Source organism: Nelumbo lutea, chromosome 8 (genome assembly GCF_056320005.1).
Source record: "Nelumbo lutea isolate HS-2025 chromosome 8, American lotus-T2T, whole genome shotgun sequence".
NCBI lineage: Eukaryota > Viridiplantae > Streptophyta > Magnoliopsida > Proteales > Nelumbonaceae > Nelumbo > Nelumbo lutea.
In genome coordinates, this window is record NC_142691.1 from 45,047,298 (window position 1) to 45,066,640 (window position 19,343).

At 38.3% G+C, this 19,343-nt stretch overlaps 2 protein-coding genes across 5 annotated transcripts in view; one reads left to right on the forward strand and one right to left on the reverse strand.

The window, feature by feature from the left end:
* The first annotated feature begins 2,499 nt into the window (after positions 1 to 2,499).
* On the forward strand, positions 2,500 to 7,005 carry LOC148843961 (protein SMAX1-LIKE 4-like). The gene is made up of 3 exons (XM_088957028.1): positions 2,500 to 4,288; positions 4,936 to 5,185; positions 5,277 to 7,005. Exons 1-3 carry the CDS (start codon positions 3,009 to 3,011, stop codon positions 6,870 to 6,872), a joined length of 3,126 nt encoding a protein of 1,041 aa, XP_088813154.1. The 5' UTR covers positions 2,500 to 3,008; the 3' UTR covers positions 6,873 to 7,005.
* A 5,133-nt stretch (positions 7,006 to 12,138) lies between these two features.
* LOC148843962 (CLEC16A-like protein) overlaps positions 12,139 to 19,343 on the reverse strand; it is a 132,472-nt gene continuing 125,267 nt past the window's right edge. For 2 of the 4 annotated variants that reach the window (XM_088958871.1, XM_088958872.1), the window contains exon 24: positions 13,006 to 13,695. In XM_088958871.1, coding sequence (XP_088814997.1) covers positions 13,408 to 13,695 — 288 coding nt within the window. In that variant the 3' untranslated portion in view covers positions 13,006 to 13,407. Of the gene's footprint in view, positions 12,740 to 13,005; positions 13,696 to 19,343 lie in introns of those variants that run through there. The other 2 variants (XM_088958874.1, XM_088958873.1) reach the window with 2 other exon arrangements.

The following is a 19,343-nucleotide window of genomic DNA, read 5'->3' on the forward strand; positions in this document are numbered from 1 at the left end:
ATCAATGGTTTTGGGGAAAAACGGAACCGGTCAGGTGACCAATTCCCTGTTTTTCTGGTCCGACCATCCGGTCCAGTCCGATTTTGAAAACCATGGTTTGTGAAACCCACTAGTTCAGATATTGCACAAACTGAAAGTCTTTTACACCCTTGGAATATAAAAGGGCTTCATTGCCCATCTCTACTACCTATCTTCATAACTTCATGAAATCTTAGGTGTATAATCTTTTTTTTTTATTAATCAATTTCATTTAATAAACAAATCAAGTGTAAATCCATATTTTTAAGTAAACAAAAGGGAATATTCAGAGGGGGGAAATCACTCATTAGTCTCTCCAAAGAGTATATATCATCCTTAATTATAGCAGTACCCTTAACCTATTAGAATCTTAATTAACACATTTGATTTTCGACTACCTTAAGAGAAATGCATAAACTAATTTCAACAATAACCTCATCTATAAAATGAGGAGTAGAAGCAATGTCATTTAATATCAAGCTTGAATCATAAGTTTTTTCACAATACTTATGATTTTGAAATACAAAATCGAGGAAAAACATGCACCATAGATAAAGAATAAACGGTGTACAATTCATAAAGAAATGTTCTATATGAGGAATAAAAAACATAATTATACATTGAGATTGTTCTCTTAGAGTACCACATTTGAAGTGAATGGGCCTGAATATGTTCTTTTAAAAATATTCAGAAAATGCCATTTTCATAGTGAAAGAGTTTTGTGATGTCCCTTTTTTACTTTGGATAGGATAGCCAGGTGGCTTATTCTATAACATTAACAGAAAAATGGAGGCAGAACCCGATTCTAGGTTTGGGGTCTGGGTTCAACTTACCCATATCACCCAGAGCTTACCCACCAAGCTAGTCTGAGGTAGTTTTAGCCAGTCTTGGGGTATTTTTAGGGCTTCTCAAATTATTTTCTTTTTTAGCATATGGAGATGAACGATATAGGAGAGATATCCATGACATTTCTTCTTAAGACTTCTTTAATTTCAAGATTTGAATCATTGTGTGAAAAAAAAAGTAAGAGTTTAGTAATACTAGCTAGAGTCAAGTTGATATTTTAGTTGCTGAGACAAAAAAAAAGGGTGTTATTTTAGTTAATAATTTATTTCTTTTTCATACAAAAAATTCTGGAATCTAATATTTCATGATAGTAATTTGCAGAAAATAAAGCTTATTTTAATTTTCACTACTAGATTTTCTGAATAATTACAATATAAACCTTTCCATATTTAATACTCCAAGATTCTATCAAAAGAAAATAGTCTATTCATGAAAATTGAAGAAATTAAATCATTAAATATTCCATTTAATTGGATAAAAGTCGTATGAAGTGTTTGAGTCGATTTTGAGTTGATTTTTCATAGTTTCACTAGGTCAATTCAAACTAGTTAATTACTCATTAAGTGGCATGGATCCAGTCATCAGTCCAACTACACTCAAAGTTCCATGAGTTTAAGTCTATAAAAAAACCAGTTCTCTATAGAACATAACATTCTCTGACTTACATCTATTAAGCTGAAATCAGTACAGATTAATTATTAATTTTAGCCAAGCCATTCTTATTTTTCTAAAAAGCCCAATAGAAGTTGGAACTTGGAAATGGGGTTAGGTGAGACGAAGCCCAACCTATGTGTGTGTATCAGTGCATGTAAGGAAGAGAGAGAGAGACTGAAAAGAACCAATAATGCTATATAGGATAGCAGACAGAGGGTTGCTTTTTGGGTACCTGGGGAATAAAACGATATCTCTCTACGAGGATTGGCGTGAAGAGTTTCTCTCTCTATCTCTCTCTCATTTTCATTTGCTATTTTATTTTTATTTTTATATATTTCTTTGTAGGGAACAAACCAACCCATATGACATGCATATATATTTACATAAAACAAAACAAGTAAATAGACATAAGAATTGAAAAGAGAAAAAAATGGCTACTTTTCCTTTTATCTTCAGTCCTTTGCTTCTTTCTTTCTCCTTTGCCTTTTGTTTTTTTGAATTTCTGCTGGCTTTGTCTGTCCGTTCAAAGGCTGATTTGGAAAGGGAGGGAGGGAAGTTCTCTGAGTAAATTTGAATTGTGGGTCCCACCCGTGACCCCTTTTTGATGAACACCCATCTGCATGAAAATATCAGAACAAAAAATAAAGACAGTAATCATGCTAATAATACTATTATTCTTGTTAGTGGTAACTTTTGTATTTATGCACTCTCTATTACTATGTAGTTGTTGTTAGTAAAAGAACATGGACTGAATCTTCTTGGCAGCTTTTCCTCATCTCATCACTGCCATTAACATTCACCATTTTGGTTAATTTTCTCATTTCCCAAGAATTTAAAGTGATTATTAATTTGAAAAGTGATCTCTTTTCCATTCCTAATTATCTCCAATACAATTTCTCGTGATATATGAGACTACCCTTTAGAGGGCCGTACCTTGTGACTCTGATTAATAAAGGAATGGTGCAGTGTAGAAAGAGGAACCCCATGAAGTGGAAATAAAAAGCAACAACAGCAACATCATCAGCAGCAGCTACTAGCTCCCAACCAAAAACAAGAATAACAACAAGGATAAAGAAGAAGGTGGTCTGCTCTGGCTGGCTTCTCTAGAGCTCTACCTATCTAGCTTCCCGCAAGCAAAAGTGCAAAGCAAAACTCTTCTACCAACTGCTATCATTTCTTTCCGTTTTCGGTGTTTTACCAGTCAAGCTCTCTTAAAACCAGGTGGGTGGTGGTTGTTTCTTCTAAACAAGGGAGGGTGAAGAAGAATACCAATTTTCTCATACGTGTTTTGGAGGTGCAGTATCAGAAGGAAGGAAGGAAGGAAGAAAGAAAGCTTAGACCTCAACTAGCTATTAGTCCAACACAGGTGGTGGGGTGGTGTGGAACACAAGGAGAAAGAGAAGAAGAAAAGAAGAAAGAAGAAGCTTTGTTCCTGAAGTGCACCAGCGTTCTCACAAGGGGGGTGCCGGGGTTGGTGTGGTGGCTAAGTAATGCGTGCAGGAGCTTGTACGGTGCAGCAGACCCTCACATCGGAGGCTGCTTCGGTCCTCAAACACTCGCTTGGGTTGGCAAGGAGGAGGGGCCATGCTCAGGTCACCCCACTCCATGTGGCTGCAACCTTGCTGAGCCCAAGAGCAAGTCTTCTGAGGAGGGCTTGCCTCAAGTCTCATCCACATTCAACTTCACATCCTCTTCAATGCAGAGCTCTTGAGCTTTGCTTCAATGTGGCTCTCAATAGGCTCCCTACAACACCTGGTCCTCTCCTTCATGGCCAACCTTCTCTTTCCAATGCTCTTATTGCAGCACTTAAAAGAGCACAGGCACACCAGAGGAGGGGTTGCATTGAACAGCAGCAACAGCAGCCACTGTTGGCCATCAAAGTAGAACTAGAACAACTCATTATATCCATATTAGATGACCCTAGTGTTAGTCGGGTGATGAGAGAAGCTGGGTTCTCTAGCACCTCTGTGAAAAACAACCTAGAGGACTCTTCGGCTTCTGTTTTCCAGTGTTACAGTAGCTCCGGTGGGGTTTTCTCTTCTCCTAATTCACCTCCTACTGAAACTCATAGGGACATCATCAACCACAGCACTTTCTGGCAGACCCATTTGTTGAATTGCTATTCTGAGCAAAATCCAGTTCTCTTTTCCACACCCAAGAAAAACTTAAGAAACCATGTTAGAGACTCAGCCACCGAAAAGGAGGATGTCAGGGTAGTTTTGGAGGTCTTGTTGAGGAAGAAAAGAAGGAATACAGTGGTTGTTGGGGACAGTGTGTCGACGACAGAAGGTCTGGTTGCAGAGCTCATGGCGAAGGTGGAGAGAGGAGAGGTTCCTGATGAATTAAGATCTGTCCATTTCATTAAATTCCAGTTCTCTTCAGTGTCCTTAAGGTTCATGAAGAGAGAGGACGTGGAAATGAAGGTCTCAGACTTGAGAAGGAAAGTGGGCTCTCTTGCATCAGGAGGAGGAGCTATCATCTACGCAGGGGACCTGAAATGGACAGTTGAAACAAACTCCTGTGACAGAGATGGTGGATTCTCGGTCGGAGAAGTCAATAATTATAGCCCAGTTGATCATCTAATTGCAGAGATAGGGAGGTTGCTCTCTGATTACAGCTGCTCCAACAGTAAAGTGTGGTTAATGGCCACTGCTAATTACCAGACCTACATGAGGTGCCAGATGAAGCAACCTCCTCTTGAGATTCTATGGACCCTCCAAGCTGTTTCTGTTCCTTCAGGAGGACTTGGTTTGAGCCTACATGCTTCCAGGTGAGTCAACCACCTTCTCTTTCTCTTTTCTACTATCCCTTTATAAGTTTTGATTTATCACAGGAAAGAAAACTGTACTATGTTTTAGGCTTTCTCTTGATTTTTCATTTTGTTTTATAGCGTCTGCATTTCTGGAATTTCATGATTTAGTATAAAACCAGGACCACTGTAGAAAAATTAATTTTGATGAGGTAAATATTAAGTACATAACCATTTCCATTTCCCTATCCTCTTTGCTTTGTTAAGTTATAGTCTCTGATTGTTAAAAGATTTCTACTATTTGAAAATGAGGGGTGTTCATATAAATGGGAAGATAAAATAGTGTTGATTCTGATGGGATCTATTTATTATTTTCCTTTGATTATGTTTCATTAAAGCAGAAACATAAGTTTATGTAGAACAAAATATAAAGTTTGATCTGTTTTGAAAGTAATTTAGTGTTCTATTAACAGTTCATGGTTTTAAATGGAAACTGCCTCTTTTACCAAAGAGTTGAGACTGATAAGGTTTCTGAGATTATTTCATAATAGGAGAATACCCAAGTTGTTGTAGTTTTTGTGAAACAGGTTGAGCAATTTTTGGTATGTATACCTTTGTCAGATTTTATTTTCATGCTTTATGACTCTTATTGTATTCATCCTTCTCAGTGCCCTTGATTCAAGAATGACCCTCACACAAAATCCATCACAACTGCTGGAGGTGAAGCCTTTTGCCAAGGAAGAACAGGAGAGACTAACTTGTTGTGCTGAGTGCACCTCCAATTTTGAAAGAGAAGCAGGGCTTCTCAAATCAGGGTGCCAGAAACCTTCCTCACTTTGCAACATCAAAGACATGGAGAAAGGCTCAACCAACTTGCCTTATTGGTTGCAGCCTCATAGGACTGACACCCATCACAAGGTGGAAAGATTTTGAACAGAAAAATTTTCTTGACCTCAGCATCTTTTGTTTCTCAAGGATTCTAACAATAAATCACATCTTAATTTTTCAGGATGATTTGGTTGAGCTGAGAAGAAAATGGAACAGGTTATGCCAGAGCATACACCATCCAAGGCCTGACCAAACGCACTTGGGTTCTTCCTTCCTTAACAACTTAAGGGGTAAGAGCTACAACTATGCGTCATCATACTCATGGTGGTCTACTGGGTCACAGTACAATCAGAACAGTGTCTTTGCAGACACAAATTCAATTTCCTTCACCGAAACTCCATCGAAACCTAACCATAAACCAAACTTTTTGTCTCAATTCGGAACCCAGCAGTCCTGCTCCATTGAATTTGGTTCTGTTAATGGGATGCAGAAAAACCAGCCACCGGAACCAAACCTGGATTTCCTTAGGAACACAGATAACAAGGATGTTAAGATCACTCTTGCTCTTGGAAATTCTCTGTTTTCTGATTCCATAACAAATCAGGATCAGAAAAGGGAAGGAACCATTGACTCGAGAGATTTGTGTAAGCTACTTAAAGAGAATGTCCCATGGCAATCTGAGATCATTCCTTCCATTGCAGAAGCTTTACTCAGTTCCAGATGTAAAAGGAACAAGGGGACTTTGTTACTAATTCAGGGGACAGATTGGATTGGAAAGAGAAGATTGGCGCTTGGAACTGCTGAGTTTCTTTGTGGGTCTGCAGATCACCTTGTCCACATGAACATGAGAAGAAAAGAAGATGAGGGCGTCTCATTCTCTAACATACTCACAAAAGCCTTAAGAAACCACAATAAATGCGTGGTTTTGATTGAGGATATTGATTGTGCTGATGAGGACTTTGTAAAATTCCTTGCCAACATTCTCGAATCTAGTAATGGCGAAGACCCAATTGACAGAGATCTCTCTTTCGATCAGGCCATATTCATTGTGACTACTAGTTGTTCCAAAAGCTACATGGACAGGAAGAAGAAAGAGGATATTGTAATCCAGTTGAAACTGCAGGTTGAAGAAACAACTCCCAGCTTAGGAGCTCTCAACCCTGATCATAAGCGAAAGGCCGAATGGGATTTGTCAAATAAGATCAAGAATCCCAGAAAAGGTGAGAAGGAAGACGTTTCTTTAGTCTCCGATGACAATGGAAGCAACAAGAGGGAGTTGTCAAGGCAGTTAAGCTCCAACACTCTTGATTTGAATATACGAGCTGAGGAGGAAGAAGAGGAAGAAGACAACAAACCAAATGAGGCCATCACTTATCTCAAAGATATGACTCGAGAAATCTCACATGGGTTCCTTGAATCAATTGAGAAGAGATTTGTTTTGAATGAAAAGGCGACTCTGTTGGACCAAATGACAGAGAGTTTCATGACAAAGATCAAAGGATCTTTTGAAGAGGTGTATGGGAGTGAAAGGGGAGAAAGATTTTGTGTAGATAGGGTGGTGTTAGAAGAGGTGGTAGTTGGGTCTTGTTCTTTTCTAAATAGCTTGTTTGAAAAATGGCTGAAAGCCATTTTTCAAACAAGCTTGGAAACAGTTAAAAAGGGCGGGAAGGAAGGGACCGTTAGGCTCTTGTTTGGAGGCAAAAGGGAGAGTGTTGTGGAGTCTGGGTTCATGGGCTCTAGTCTTCCAAACACCATCCAAGTTGCCTACAAGGAGTAAGCATGAGATGAGCGGTTCCATGTAAACTTTTACTTTCCTGAGAAATGGAAAATGTTCAATTTGCACTCTGTAATCTTTTTGCATTTTCCTATTAACTGGGTCTTCTTTCTTTCTAATTTTTCCAACCACCTCATTTCTCTGTTTATTTTCTCATTTTACTTCATCATTCTTGGGCTATCAAAAGAAAGTTCTATAAAGTGGATCACCAAGTTGCTAATTGCGCTGATAGGGAAATATGAAACTATATTAATGAAATCATCCCATGTTGTCTTTAGTAAGATTTCAATCTTCAATAGTTTTAATAAATGAGTAATGCTGCAAAAAGTTTTTAGCTCAAATCCTAGACTATAGAAACATATAAAATATCCTTCTGAATCTGCTGACAAGCATGAGAACATGGGCTCAAGTCTGAGAGTGGCCACTTTGTGGGAAAAAAAAATAGATCCAAAAGTTAGGTCTCTCTGTCCAGTCTACTTCAGATGATGCAATAAATGAAATAAATTATGGTTATCCTTCATATTATAGAGCATAACTGCACAAGTTCACCATCTAAAATAGACCAATTCCTGCTTAATAAAAAAAAATTAAATGGGTTTGTTTCAGGATTTCAAGAAATTAATCAGTTTTTACATATCTAAACAACAGGATATGAACATGGCATGTGTAATGCAAAATTTATCTAGCAAAAGAATATCTGATGCAAGAATTACATTAAAATAACTTCATTCAGTGTTACTCCCAAACAAGCTAGTTTTCTGTGGACATACACATAGGTTGAATGAATATTTTATTTTTCTTTGTACTCATGGATATTATAGTCAGCTAATGCTAATCTATTACAAGTTTTCAACTGCTCTTGATTTCCACTTTGGGTTTCACTATATTCTAATTCAAGTGCTTCTTATCTAAGATAATAAGAGGAAAGAGTATTTTGGGGCACCTGAAGAGTTCAATGAGAGCTAGAAGTTTCAAAAAGCAAAAAATAATATTTCATTTAATAAGAGCCTCCATTTATTGTACCAAAAAAAGGGGCTTTTGTTTTCCTTCGGTAAAACTAATCCACACCTAATTTGAGTAGGAGCTTATGCTAGTGGCCATTGAAGGCCTTATATGTTCTCTTGATTACTCTGATATCAAATATATGAATAGATAGTGTAAGTAATCGGGTCGGATTCAGATCGGATTTGAATTTAGTCCAACTCTATTCTAGTATTGTCATTAAAATAAAAAAAAGGAAAAATTCTCAATCAGTATCTTGTAGTTTAGCTCAAGTGACAATTTGGTTCCCGAATTTTAAAATGTGACAATTCAGTATTCGAACTTTCAAAATGTGATAATTCAGTATTCGAACTTTCAAAATATGACAATGCAGTACCTCAACTTCAAAATGTGACAATCCAAGACCTACCATTAACCAATCCGTTAATCAGCTGCTAAGTGACATTTGAAAAGTCAAAAATTCCCTTTGAATGCCATCTAATTCTCTTTATCAACCACCCAAATGTTGACAAAAAAGCTGAACAGTCTCAAATCCTACAATCTTCTATTCAAAAAAAAGTTGGTGACTGTTTAGAAGTATCTACAATTTGGGACAGTTCATTTTATTGCCAATGTTTGGATGGTTGATAAAGAGAATTAGATGGCATTCATAGGAAACTTTTGACTTTTCAATTGTCACTTAACGGCTGATTAATGGACTGGTTAACAACAATTACTGCACTGTCACATTTTGAAAATTTGGGTACTGATTTGTCGCATTTTAAAGTTCGGAGACCAAATTATCACTTGAGCCAAAATATAAGGTAGTAATCGGGAATTTTCAACTAAAAAGTTACATATAATATATTAATCAGACTTGAGTTTATTACTTCAATCGGATATCGGAGTCTGTTGACAGCAAACAAGAACAGAGGTTGTTAGATCCATGGATAACTTAGAAGCATCTGATCCTAATTGGAGAAAATAATCCTCTTGAAAAAAGACCCATTTTGGCCAGTCCTTAAACAATATATAATACATAAGCTGATAAGCACCTAATCAGACATGAAAATGATTAAGATAAAAGTTTATATTTATTATAACCTGTTAATGTTTAAACTAAAGGTTAGGAAGACTAGAGATAATAAATTAGGTGGAAAATTTTAGCTTAGAGGGGGACGTACGTGGAACTCACTTACACATGACCTAGTGAGAGGCTCCTTTTTCTAATAACCCTATTTATTATATGCCCTTCACTATCTAACCTTTTTGACTGTAACCAAATACCACATTCTTATAAGCCAAACCATAACAAGAAAACGTGTAATGATAGAACCTCAACGCACAAACACACACTACATGCCAACCATACTTGGAATGGTTTTTTTAAACATTGTATAATTCATTAGCTTTGACCCTAAAGACCCATTAAAACATATCAAATAATTGTATCCGAGCGGCGGAAATGGGGCCTGTCTTGTAGATGGAAACATTTTCATGCCTCTTTTTGCTTAAAAATCACTTAAATTGATGATGTCAAAATTTGTACTGTGAAGGGTCGGTCTACTTTGAATCAAGGTTCAAAGTATTGACACGTATCGAGAGCACCTCGATATGCCCCTATTTAGAATGTATTGGGTTCTGACCAGTTCAAGGAGTGAAGCCTTAAACCGGCTCTCCTGAACCGATTTTGAAAAAAAAAAAGTACCAATACTGCCTGATACGCCCCCTATCGATATTTAGAACCTTACTTTGAATAGCTGAAGTGCATAAGAAGAGGGAAGGACCATTAAATCAATGGGCAAGAGCTAGAGACTTCTTAACCATCGGATCGGATGCTGTACTTCTGAAGCTAACCAGGTGCAAGTGTTGTAGCCATCAGTACCAATCTGATCTGCACAAAATCTAGTCTGGGAGAGCTAGAGGATGCATGCCATGATTGGTGGTTTTGATTCCTTTGGCACACACATCCATGATTTGTGATTTGGGTTCATTTGGCACACAGAATGTCCCAAGGACGCCCCATAGTGCACTATAAGAATAATTTAGTTTTCTTTCTAGTGAGCTTTACCAAACTAATCCGACAATGGTTGGACCCAATTGCTACTGGGTCCTAATTCTATGACAATGAACCCTATCTCTCCCCAAACCTCCCAAATGAAAAGGGGGGAGTCATCATATTCTTCCCCATGTGGGAAAAAATATAACCCGATTTCCTCATTAGTTACCACTTACCAGTTTAGATATGAGATTCATCATAGTGGGCCCCAAACTCCATCAAGCGTTTTGGTCAACCGAAACTCAATTATTATTATTTTCTTATTTTTTGGATGATAAGTTTCCATAGGAGTATCGGTGGGATAAAAAACCGATACATATCGTACGAATACGCACCGATACATCATCAATATTTAAAGTTTGAATCTTGGGTGTGTGTCTCATTACTCGTCAACCTGGTTTTCAATTATATGATCCTTAGTGTCATGCAAATGGGCCTCCAATTTTTTGCAAATAAAAATCCCATTTTTATTTTATATTAAACGTTTCATGATCATGGGCCTGTATTAAGGTCCGCTTGCTAATCACCATCATTTGATTCCTTAGGCTTAGGTAATCATGAATAAAACCTAAGCTCCACTAATGCTTCAATAAACTACAATAAAGCCCAAGAGGTGAGTGGTTTTACACTTTTCAACAAACCAAAAACAACAACAAAAAGATCATTAACTAAAACAAACATTGGCCAACCAAGCATAAAAAGGAAATTTTCAAAGTGCAAATCCAAGAACATGAGAGACATGATCCTTTAATGGGTGACTATATAAAAGTTAGAAACTAAAACAGAATATGATGTTTAGAAAAACTACTAGAATAAAATAATTATCAGTAATTAAAAGCAGTCATGGCCTCATGGGATGTAAACAAAAAAAATAAAAAAAATAAAAGTGAACTTGATTGTTTGAGGCCATGTTTGGGAGTTGCTTATATTACAAATAAGTGCTTAAAAAAGTGCTTATTTGAATAAGCACTTATTTGCATTTGGCATCCAGCTTTTTCAAATGTATTTTATATTGGATGCAACATTCAAAGTATTGACATGTATCAGCCCGTATTGGCCGATACATATCATTTCGAGACCTCTCCGATATGCCCCTATAGTGGGTGTATCAGGGGTCTGATTGGTTCAGGGGCTGGAGGAGCCCTAAACCACCCCTTGAACCGGTTTCAGAAAAAAAAAGTAAAAAAGAAAAAAACAATATTGATTTGCTCGATACGCCGGTAGGGGTGTATCAATATTTTGAACCTTGATTGGGTGTTTGGTAGTCTTTTTCTCCAATAAGCACTTAAATAAGCAAATGTGACTTTCATCCTAAATTTTCTTTCAAAATTTCAAAATATCCAATCCAAAGTGAATGAATAAAAGTACTTTGATAGAAGTGCTTTCATAAAAGTACTTTGATAAAAACACTTCCGTAAAATACTTTTATAAAAATGCCTTTCTAAAATCACTTCCATAAAAGTATTTTCGTAAAAATGCTTTTATAAAAGTGCTTTCGTAAAAGTATTTGTATAAAAGTGCTTTCATAAAAGTACTTTCATAAAAATACTTTATTTTTGTAAAAGCAAGGTTCAAAGTATCGATACGTATTGACTGATACATATCGTTCTAGGACCCCTTCGATACACCCCTATAGTGGGTATATCGGGGGTTTGACTGGTTCAGGGGGTGGAAGAGCCCTAAACCGACCCCCTGAATCAATTTCAAAAAAAAAAAAAAAAATTAAAAAAAAGTATAAAAAAAGAATATCGATTCGCCCCGTACGCCCTTACCGACGTATCAATATTTTGAACCATGCATAAAAGTAATTTTCATAAAAGGGTTATAATTGGTATTCTAAAAATTCACCAGGGACAATTATGAGAGAAAAAATTGAATAAGTGCTTATTGTATAAGCACTTAAAAAAACTAGAAATGTGGGTTTAAAAAATAAGCCCTTATTTTTAAAATAAGCACTTATTTCAGCCTTATTTCCCAAACACTAATAAGTGCTTAATGGTGTGGTCTTTGCCCAAATAAACACTTATTTTTAAACACTCCTAAACATGGCCTGAGAATGTTACCTTTATGGACGGTTGACATTGCGAGTGGTTGAATGTAGGCTAACTTTAGAACAGGGACTTTAAAAAAGGGTCATGTGGATCCAAGGCAATAAAGACATAGCACGTTAGCAACAGCATTTTTTGATGAATAAAAATGAAACCCAAAATGAATAGGGAGCTAAATTGAGCAAAGCACAAAAGAAAATTATCCCAAACCCTCATTCTTTACATCCAGCCTTTAATATAAGAAAAATATTGAAATAATAACAACTTACGATGATAATAATACTAATTATAACCAAAGAACCGGAGAATTAAGGAATAAAACCACACCAATGCTATACAAGCACCTCTCTGCAAACACCGCTTATTTTAACTCTCCAAATTCCTATTTGGCTTAACAGTATTTTTTTTCCCTTTTTTCTTCCGATCAAAAGGCTTAACACAATAACAAGCATAAAAGAAGTCTTTACATGAAAGCAAATGATCAAGGGAGGAACTCCAGCCAGAGCCAGTGTATCTAATAAGTTTTCTACAATGGGCGCAATCTGTTGTGTTCTACAATAAATTCTACTCTGGGACAATCTACAGAGCCATGGATCCTAGCCATCCAATGCATTCCACTATCTCTCCCTATCCAAGATGCATCCAACAGATGTGCAAGTAATCTATCAAATTCAAATATCTTATTTGATGACAGGACCAACCAGGCGACCACCCTTCATGTCCGACATGTACGAAATAGATCTTGATTGTATCCTCTTCCAGGGGATTAAGCCCAGAATTGACTACCCACCAAGATTAAATTCAGTTCAGTACAATATCAAATACCCCATGCTGGATACAACAAGTGATTAAGTGACTATATTTCATTGAAGACGAAAAAAAAGCCATCAACCAGGAGATGGAGATACTTGTCCTCAGACATCCTTTATGGAAATAAAACATATCATAATTACATGCAAGTGGCAGGAGGTTATAGTTATATAACATTGCAAGTAAATGGGAGGGACAAAGGCCTTCGTTTACAGAAATTTAAATTGAGCAAGTGCACTTGGAGAATGCAATTCATATATTGTCAAGAAAAAAAATGCCAAACGCTTGCAACTTTACTATGATATGAATCATCCAAGATAAATACATTTGGAATTACACAACAAATTGAAGAAAAAAACCTCAAACAGGGATTGTTAAAGAATGACCAAACAAAAAGAAATGCAAAACCTACAAAAATTAGGGCCAAGAAAAGAAAATCTAGTATACAAGGAAATTAACACCGACTCATGGCACTGGCTGAGACACTATTCTACATTTTTGTATTTCTAAGGCTGCTTTATGGTACTAATAGTATACAAAGGGTAACAGGTAGGTCCCCAACCTACCGATAAATCAATTATTATTTCACAACTGAACAAGTGAGAAACCTACAACGAATATGTCGGTGTTGTGATGAAGGCTATCGAGATAGATGAGAACGGTCTAATGCATTTACAGGTCTGTCCAAATGAAGCAAAGGCTCTAGCCTCCTCTCCACCTCTTTACATAGTAAATCCATCTCCTCAAGTATCATAGAAAGGGCATATTTGCAAGTTACATCATCTCTAAATGCAATTGTCCATCTCCCATCAACCAAAGCTTTTGTCTTCACTTTTGCAAAGGCCAACTTAGATGAATCCATGAAGGGTAAAGTGGATGGACGAATGCGTAGGTGCAACCATTTTGAATGCTTGTCATCAATTCTTGGCTGAAGAGAAAGTTAGGTTCTCAATGAGATAATTATGTTCTTCCTTGTGGAGTCCACACTAATAATATTATTTACAAACAAATAAGAATTGACAAGATAGAAACAACTGAAAAAATAAGCATAGAGATTGAATGTTTTGATATATTCATTTGATATGTTTCAGGGAATTTCTCCTGGAAAAAAAATTATACAACATAAAAATAATAACCAAATTCTATTAATTTTAAATTATAGGGATATATGCAGCAAATAATGTACCACATGTATATTGAAATATAATTGGCAAATCAGCTATAAATCATGGAATCATGTTTTAGAATATGGACAATCATATTTCTTTTCTTTTCAAAACAGAAGAAAAACAGCCTTTTGAGAAGAAATGACCGTGTAGAAAGTTGCAAAAATTCAGAAGAAAGTAGCAGAAATCAGAGTTCAAGATGAGAGAAGAAGAAGAAGGTGGTGACAACTTGGGTTCAGAGAGAGATTTTCGAACATAATCTCTTCTCTTACTCCCTTAATTCTATTTCATTAAGTTAAACTTTAGTAATTTACAGAGAAGCCCCTAGTTGGACAGAAAATTAAAAAGACATTACATAAGAAAGAATAAAGCCCAAATTAAGACCCATTACAACAAATAACATAAAAGATAAAAAAAAGATAAACAGCCTATGGGCCATTCGGCCCCTCAAGCTGAGTATAGATGCCAATCATGCCAAGCTTTGCCAGTATCATGCTAAAGTTTAGCCTTGGGAATGCCCTTGGTGAGAAAATCAACTAACTGTCCTTCAAAGGTGATGAAAGGTAGACACACTTCTCCAAAAGCCACTCTTTCTCGAATGAAGTGTCTATCAACTTCAATATGCTTAGTTCTGTCATGTTGCACTGGGTTGTGAGTGTAATCTGAAAAGCTATACTCGAAGTAGCAAGGAAGAGAAGATAACCACAGAACTGAAGAGAATGTCGAATTGTACTACTCAGTCGACCAGTCCTTTATTTATAGATGAATATAGTACAAGGTACAAGAAATTACTGGGATGCCCCTGATTAGTGATGGGACACCCAGATGACTTAAATCATTAAACAGGATTAGGCCCATTAACACAAGCCCAGTTACAAGATAAGTTAAACATAAGAATGGGCTAATAAGAACTCTTATCAGCCGAACATCACTCTAACATTCTAACACTCCCCCTCAAGCTAAGCATGAATATCAATCATGTTTAGCTTGCCAAGTATGTCCTTGAACTTCGTTGATGCCAGCCCTTTAGTTAATACATCTGCAATCTGCATCTCTAATGGAGTATAAGGCACACAAAGTTCTCCTGAAATAATTCTCTCTCTGACAAAGTGTCGATCAATTTCAATATGTTGTCTTGTCAAGCTGCACAGGATTGTTGGCAATGTTGATAGCAGCTTTATTATCACAATACAACTTGAGAGGACCCTCAGTCTTGATACCAAGCTCATTAAGGAGAGTCCTGAGCCATAAGAGTTCAGCAACCCCGTGTGCCATAGCCCGGTATTCTGCTTCTGCACTTGATCTAGCCACAACATTCTGCTTCTTACTACGCCATGTGACTAGGTTTCCTCCCAAGAATGTACAGTAACCTGAGGTTGATTTTCTGTCTCCAATGGACCCAGCCCAATCAGCATCAGTGTAGGCTTCAATTTCAAGTCTGTTGTTTTTTCTGAATAGAATTCCTTTCCCTAGGCAAGTCTTCAAGTATCTGAGGATTCTTTCCACTGCTCTCATATGAGGGGTCTTTGGTGAGTGCATGAATTGACTGACAACATGCACTGCATAGGCAATGTCTGGCCGAGTAAGGGATAAGTATATCAGTTTTCCTACCAACTTTTGGTACCTTTCCTTATCACAGTATTCCTCACCCATTGATTCTTGTAATCCATGGCTTGGTTCTATTGGAGTGTCTGCTGGCCTGCACCCCATCATGCCTGTTTCCTCTAGGAGATCTAGCACATACTTTCTTTGACATATGTAGATTCCTTCTCTTGATCTAGCAACTTCAATTCCAAGAAAGTATCTCAGATTTCCCAGGTCTTTGATCTCAAATTCTGAAGCTAAGAACTCCTTCAGCCTCTTCATCTCTTTCACATCATTTCCAGTAATCACCATATCATCCACATACACAATGAGTGCTGTAAGTTTGTCATCCTGTCTCCTTGTAAACAATGTATGATCTGCACTGCTCTGAGTGTACCCTACTTTCTTCATGGCCAAACAAAGTCTCTCAAACCATGCCCGGGGAGATTGCTTCAAACCATATAATGCTTTCCTTAGTTTACATACCTTCTTTCCAACATCATATCCAAGTGGGGGTTCCATGAATACCTCTTCATGAAGATCACCATTTAGGAAGGCATTCTTCACATCCAGCAGATGAAGTTTCCAAGAGAATTTTGCTGCTAGTGACAGTAGAACCCTGATTGTGTTGAGCTTTGCTACTGGGGCAAAGGTTTCCTTGTAGTCAATTCCTTCCTTTTGTGTAAATCCCTTTGCCACAAGTCTGGCCTTGTACCTCTCAATTGACCCATCTTCCCTGTGCTTTACTGTGAATACCCACTTGCACCCAACAGTGCCTTTCCCTTCTGGCAGGTCCACCAATTCCCATGTCCTTGCTTTCATTAGGGCTTTCATCTCTTCATTCATGGCTTCTTTCCACCTTGGATCAGATGCCGCCTCTGAATACCTGGAAGGGACACATACAGAGGAAAGAGCAGACACAAAGGAATGATAGGCAGGGGATAAGTGTGAGTAAGAAACATAATCGGCTATGGGATGCCGAGTGGTACAAGAACGAACAGGCTTACGGAGAGCAATAGGAAGATCCAAATCTGAATTGAGTGAACCAGAATTACCTTGGATTGCAGAGACAGATTGATCTGAGTTCAACTGGTTGCAATCATGAGGTTGAGGGGCCTTCTTCCTTCTACTGTATGTAAGTATCTCTTTCTCTTGTTTACTGGAACCTTCAGAAGCATCAGCCGAATCTGGAGAAGCAACTGGCACAGTGGAAGTCTCACTAGGTTGACCCGGAATGTTACAGCTAGTAGTAGTGGAAGGTGATGAAATGGGAACAAAAAAGAAGGGAGAATGAGAATCCTCTTCCAACCCACTACTCTCCCCCTGAAGAGGATTCTGAGAAGACTAGAAATAGGGTTGAGACTCAAAAAAGACTACATCCCTAGTGACATATTTTTTCTTGGAGACAGGATCATAACACTTATACCCCTTCTGCATAGGAGAGTACCCCAAAAATATTCCCTTTGTAGCCTTAGGATCCAGCTTGGTCTTCTTTGGATCTTTCACATGTATGAAGCATGTACAACCAAAAACCCGCAGGGGAAGAGGAAATTCTGGAAGAGTGGGACACAAAACAGAGAAAGGGGTCTTCATACCCAGTACCTTAGATGGCATCCGATTTATCAGGTATGATGCAGTGAGAACAGCTTGAGACCAATATTGCTTGGGCACATTGTGCTGGAAAAGAAGGGCTCGAGCTGTCTCCAATAGATGCCTGTTCTTGCGCTCAGCAACCCCATTTTGCTGAGGGGTGTAAGCACATGATGATTGATGTAACATGCCTGCATCTTCCATGAATGAGTTCAGGGATCTTTCAAAGTATTCAGCTGCATTGTCTGAACGGAATTGCTTGATCTTTTTATCAAATTGTGTTTCAACCATCTTGCAAAACATCATAGTTATCCGGGGAACTTCTTCACGTCCCTTCAACAGATAAATCCAAGTGCACCGAGAATAATGGTCAATAAAACTGATAAAGTAACGGAAGCCATCAATGGAAACAATGGGTGAAGGACCCCACACATTAGAATGAACCAAATCAAAAGGGACTTGAATTTCATTACTAGAAATTGGATACATTGATCTACATTGTTTTGACATTTGACACACATCACAAATTAAACTTTGACTCGGAATGCCCCTACATAATTCGGGAAACAACATTGCTAAGGAAGAAAATGACAAATGACCTAGCCTAGCATGCAACAAGTGCAGCCTAGCTATTGACTCCACACTTTCCGGACTAGTAGTAGAAACTTGCAAGGCTGAGCTGACATCTTCATCAAAATAGTAGAGGCCCCCATACTCATGACCACTCCCAATCGTTCTCCTCGTCAATCTGTCCTGGAAGACACAATGAGAAGGAAAGAAAGTTATACTGCAGTTCAAGTTTTTTGTAAGCTTTGAAACAGACAACAGATTTGAGGTAAGACTAGGAACATGTAGGACTGATTTAAGAGAGATATCCTTGCTTAGGTCAACCACCCCCTTTCCAGAGATGGTGGAGAGGGAACCATCAGCTACTCTCATCTTATCCTAGCCAGACAACAAATGATATGTGGAGAATAAGGAGGACATATGTGTCATATGGTCAGTGGCTCCGGAATCAATCACCCAAGAGGTAGAATTAATGGAACTAGATGCACTAAATGCAGAGGTTGTACCTGATTTGGCAAGAGAGGTGGAAGCTAAAGAATTGTTCTTCAGACGGGCTAATGCCCGATTGAGAACCTCTACCTCACTAGCTGTGAAGCCCAAAGTACTTGGTCCAGAGGAGTCGGCAGCCTGCCTTGCGATGGAAGATGACACTGTCTGAATACTCTGTGAGTTGTCACTACTGTTGTTGGTGGCAAGATTCCCACTTGCTGTGTGGCCCCTATGTTGCCTTTTGTCCTTTCTCAGAGCAGCTGGCTTCAGATGAGGGTACAGGACCCAACATTTCTCCTTTGTGTGTTTCTCACCACCACAATGTGTACACTTGAGGGACTTCTTGTCTGAAAATCTATTCCCCTTAGTGGAGACTAAGGCTGAATGTTCTCCAGGTAGTTCTGTTGACTGTGTCTGGGAGTCAACTTGCATCTCCTTTCTCCTTACTTCTTCATTCCTCACCAGGTAGTAGACATGGTGAAGCTCAGGTAATTCATCTCTCCCTAGAATCTGTGACCTTATACCTTCATATACAGGGTCAAGACCCGCCAGAAACTTGAAGGCTCTGCCCTCCTCAATCTGCTTATCATGCCTCCCCTTATCATTAGCATTTTCCCAATCCAAAATCAAATGGTGGTCAAGCTCTTCCCAGAGGCCTTCCAGTGTTGCAAAGTAGGTTGCCACGGACATGTCTCCTTGCCTTAGGGCTGCAATGTCTTGGTTCAGCCTGTAGATTCTAGCATTGTTCTTTTTCTGGCCATATGTCTTAGATACTTTCTCCCAAATTTTAGCAGCTGTGGGGAAGTGATGAACGGTTCTGGCCACCCTAGGAGTCATAGAGGCCAGCAACCAAGACATGACTGTGGCATTTTCCTTGCGCCACACGGTGTATTCAGGACTGCCAATTTCTGGTTGTTTCTTGTCTCCATCCAAATAGCCTGTGAGCTCACGAGAGGTAATGAACAACATTGCTGAGACAGACCACTCTCTGAAGTTATACTCATCTAGCAGCACACTTGTAATCTGCAAGCTGTGCAGATTAGGGTTTTCCAGGTTTGAGGACCTTGTAACAGGTCTGTTATCTCTAGAGGAGACTTCACCGGATAGTGAGGACATCCTGACTTCAGTCCAAGAGTTGTTCACAGTGCTGTAGGTGGTTCTGTTTAGGACTGGCCGAAGT

Bases quoted from the DNA above. Each gene is read 5' to 3' on its own strand.
- LOC148843961 (XM_088957028.1), top strand. From the start codon at position 3,009: ATGCGTGCAGGAGCTTGTACGGTGCAGCAGACCCTCACATCGGAGGCT. The intron at 4,289-4,935 runs GTGAGTCAACCA...CATCCTTCTCAG, and splicing joins TTGAGCCTACATGCTTCCAG to TGCCCTTGATTCAAGAATGA. The intron at 5,186-5,276 runs GTGGAAAGATTT...TTAATTTTTCAG, and splicing joins GGACTGACACCCATCACAAG to GATGATTTGGTTGAGCTGAG.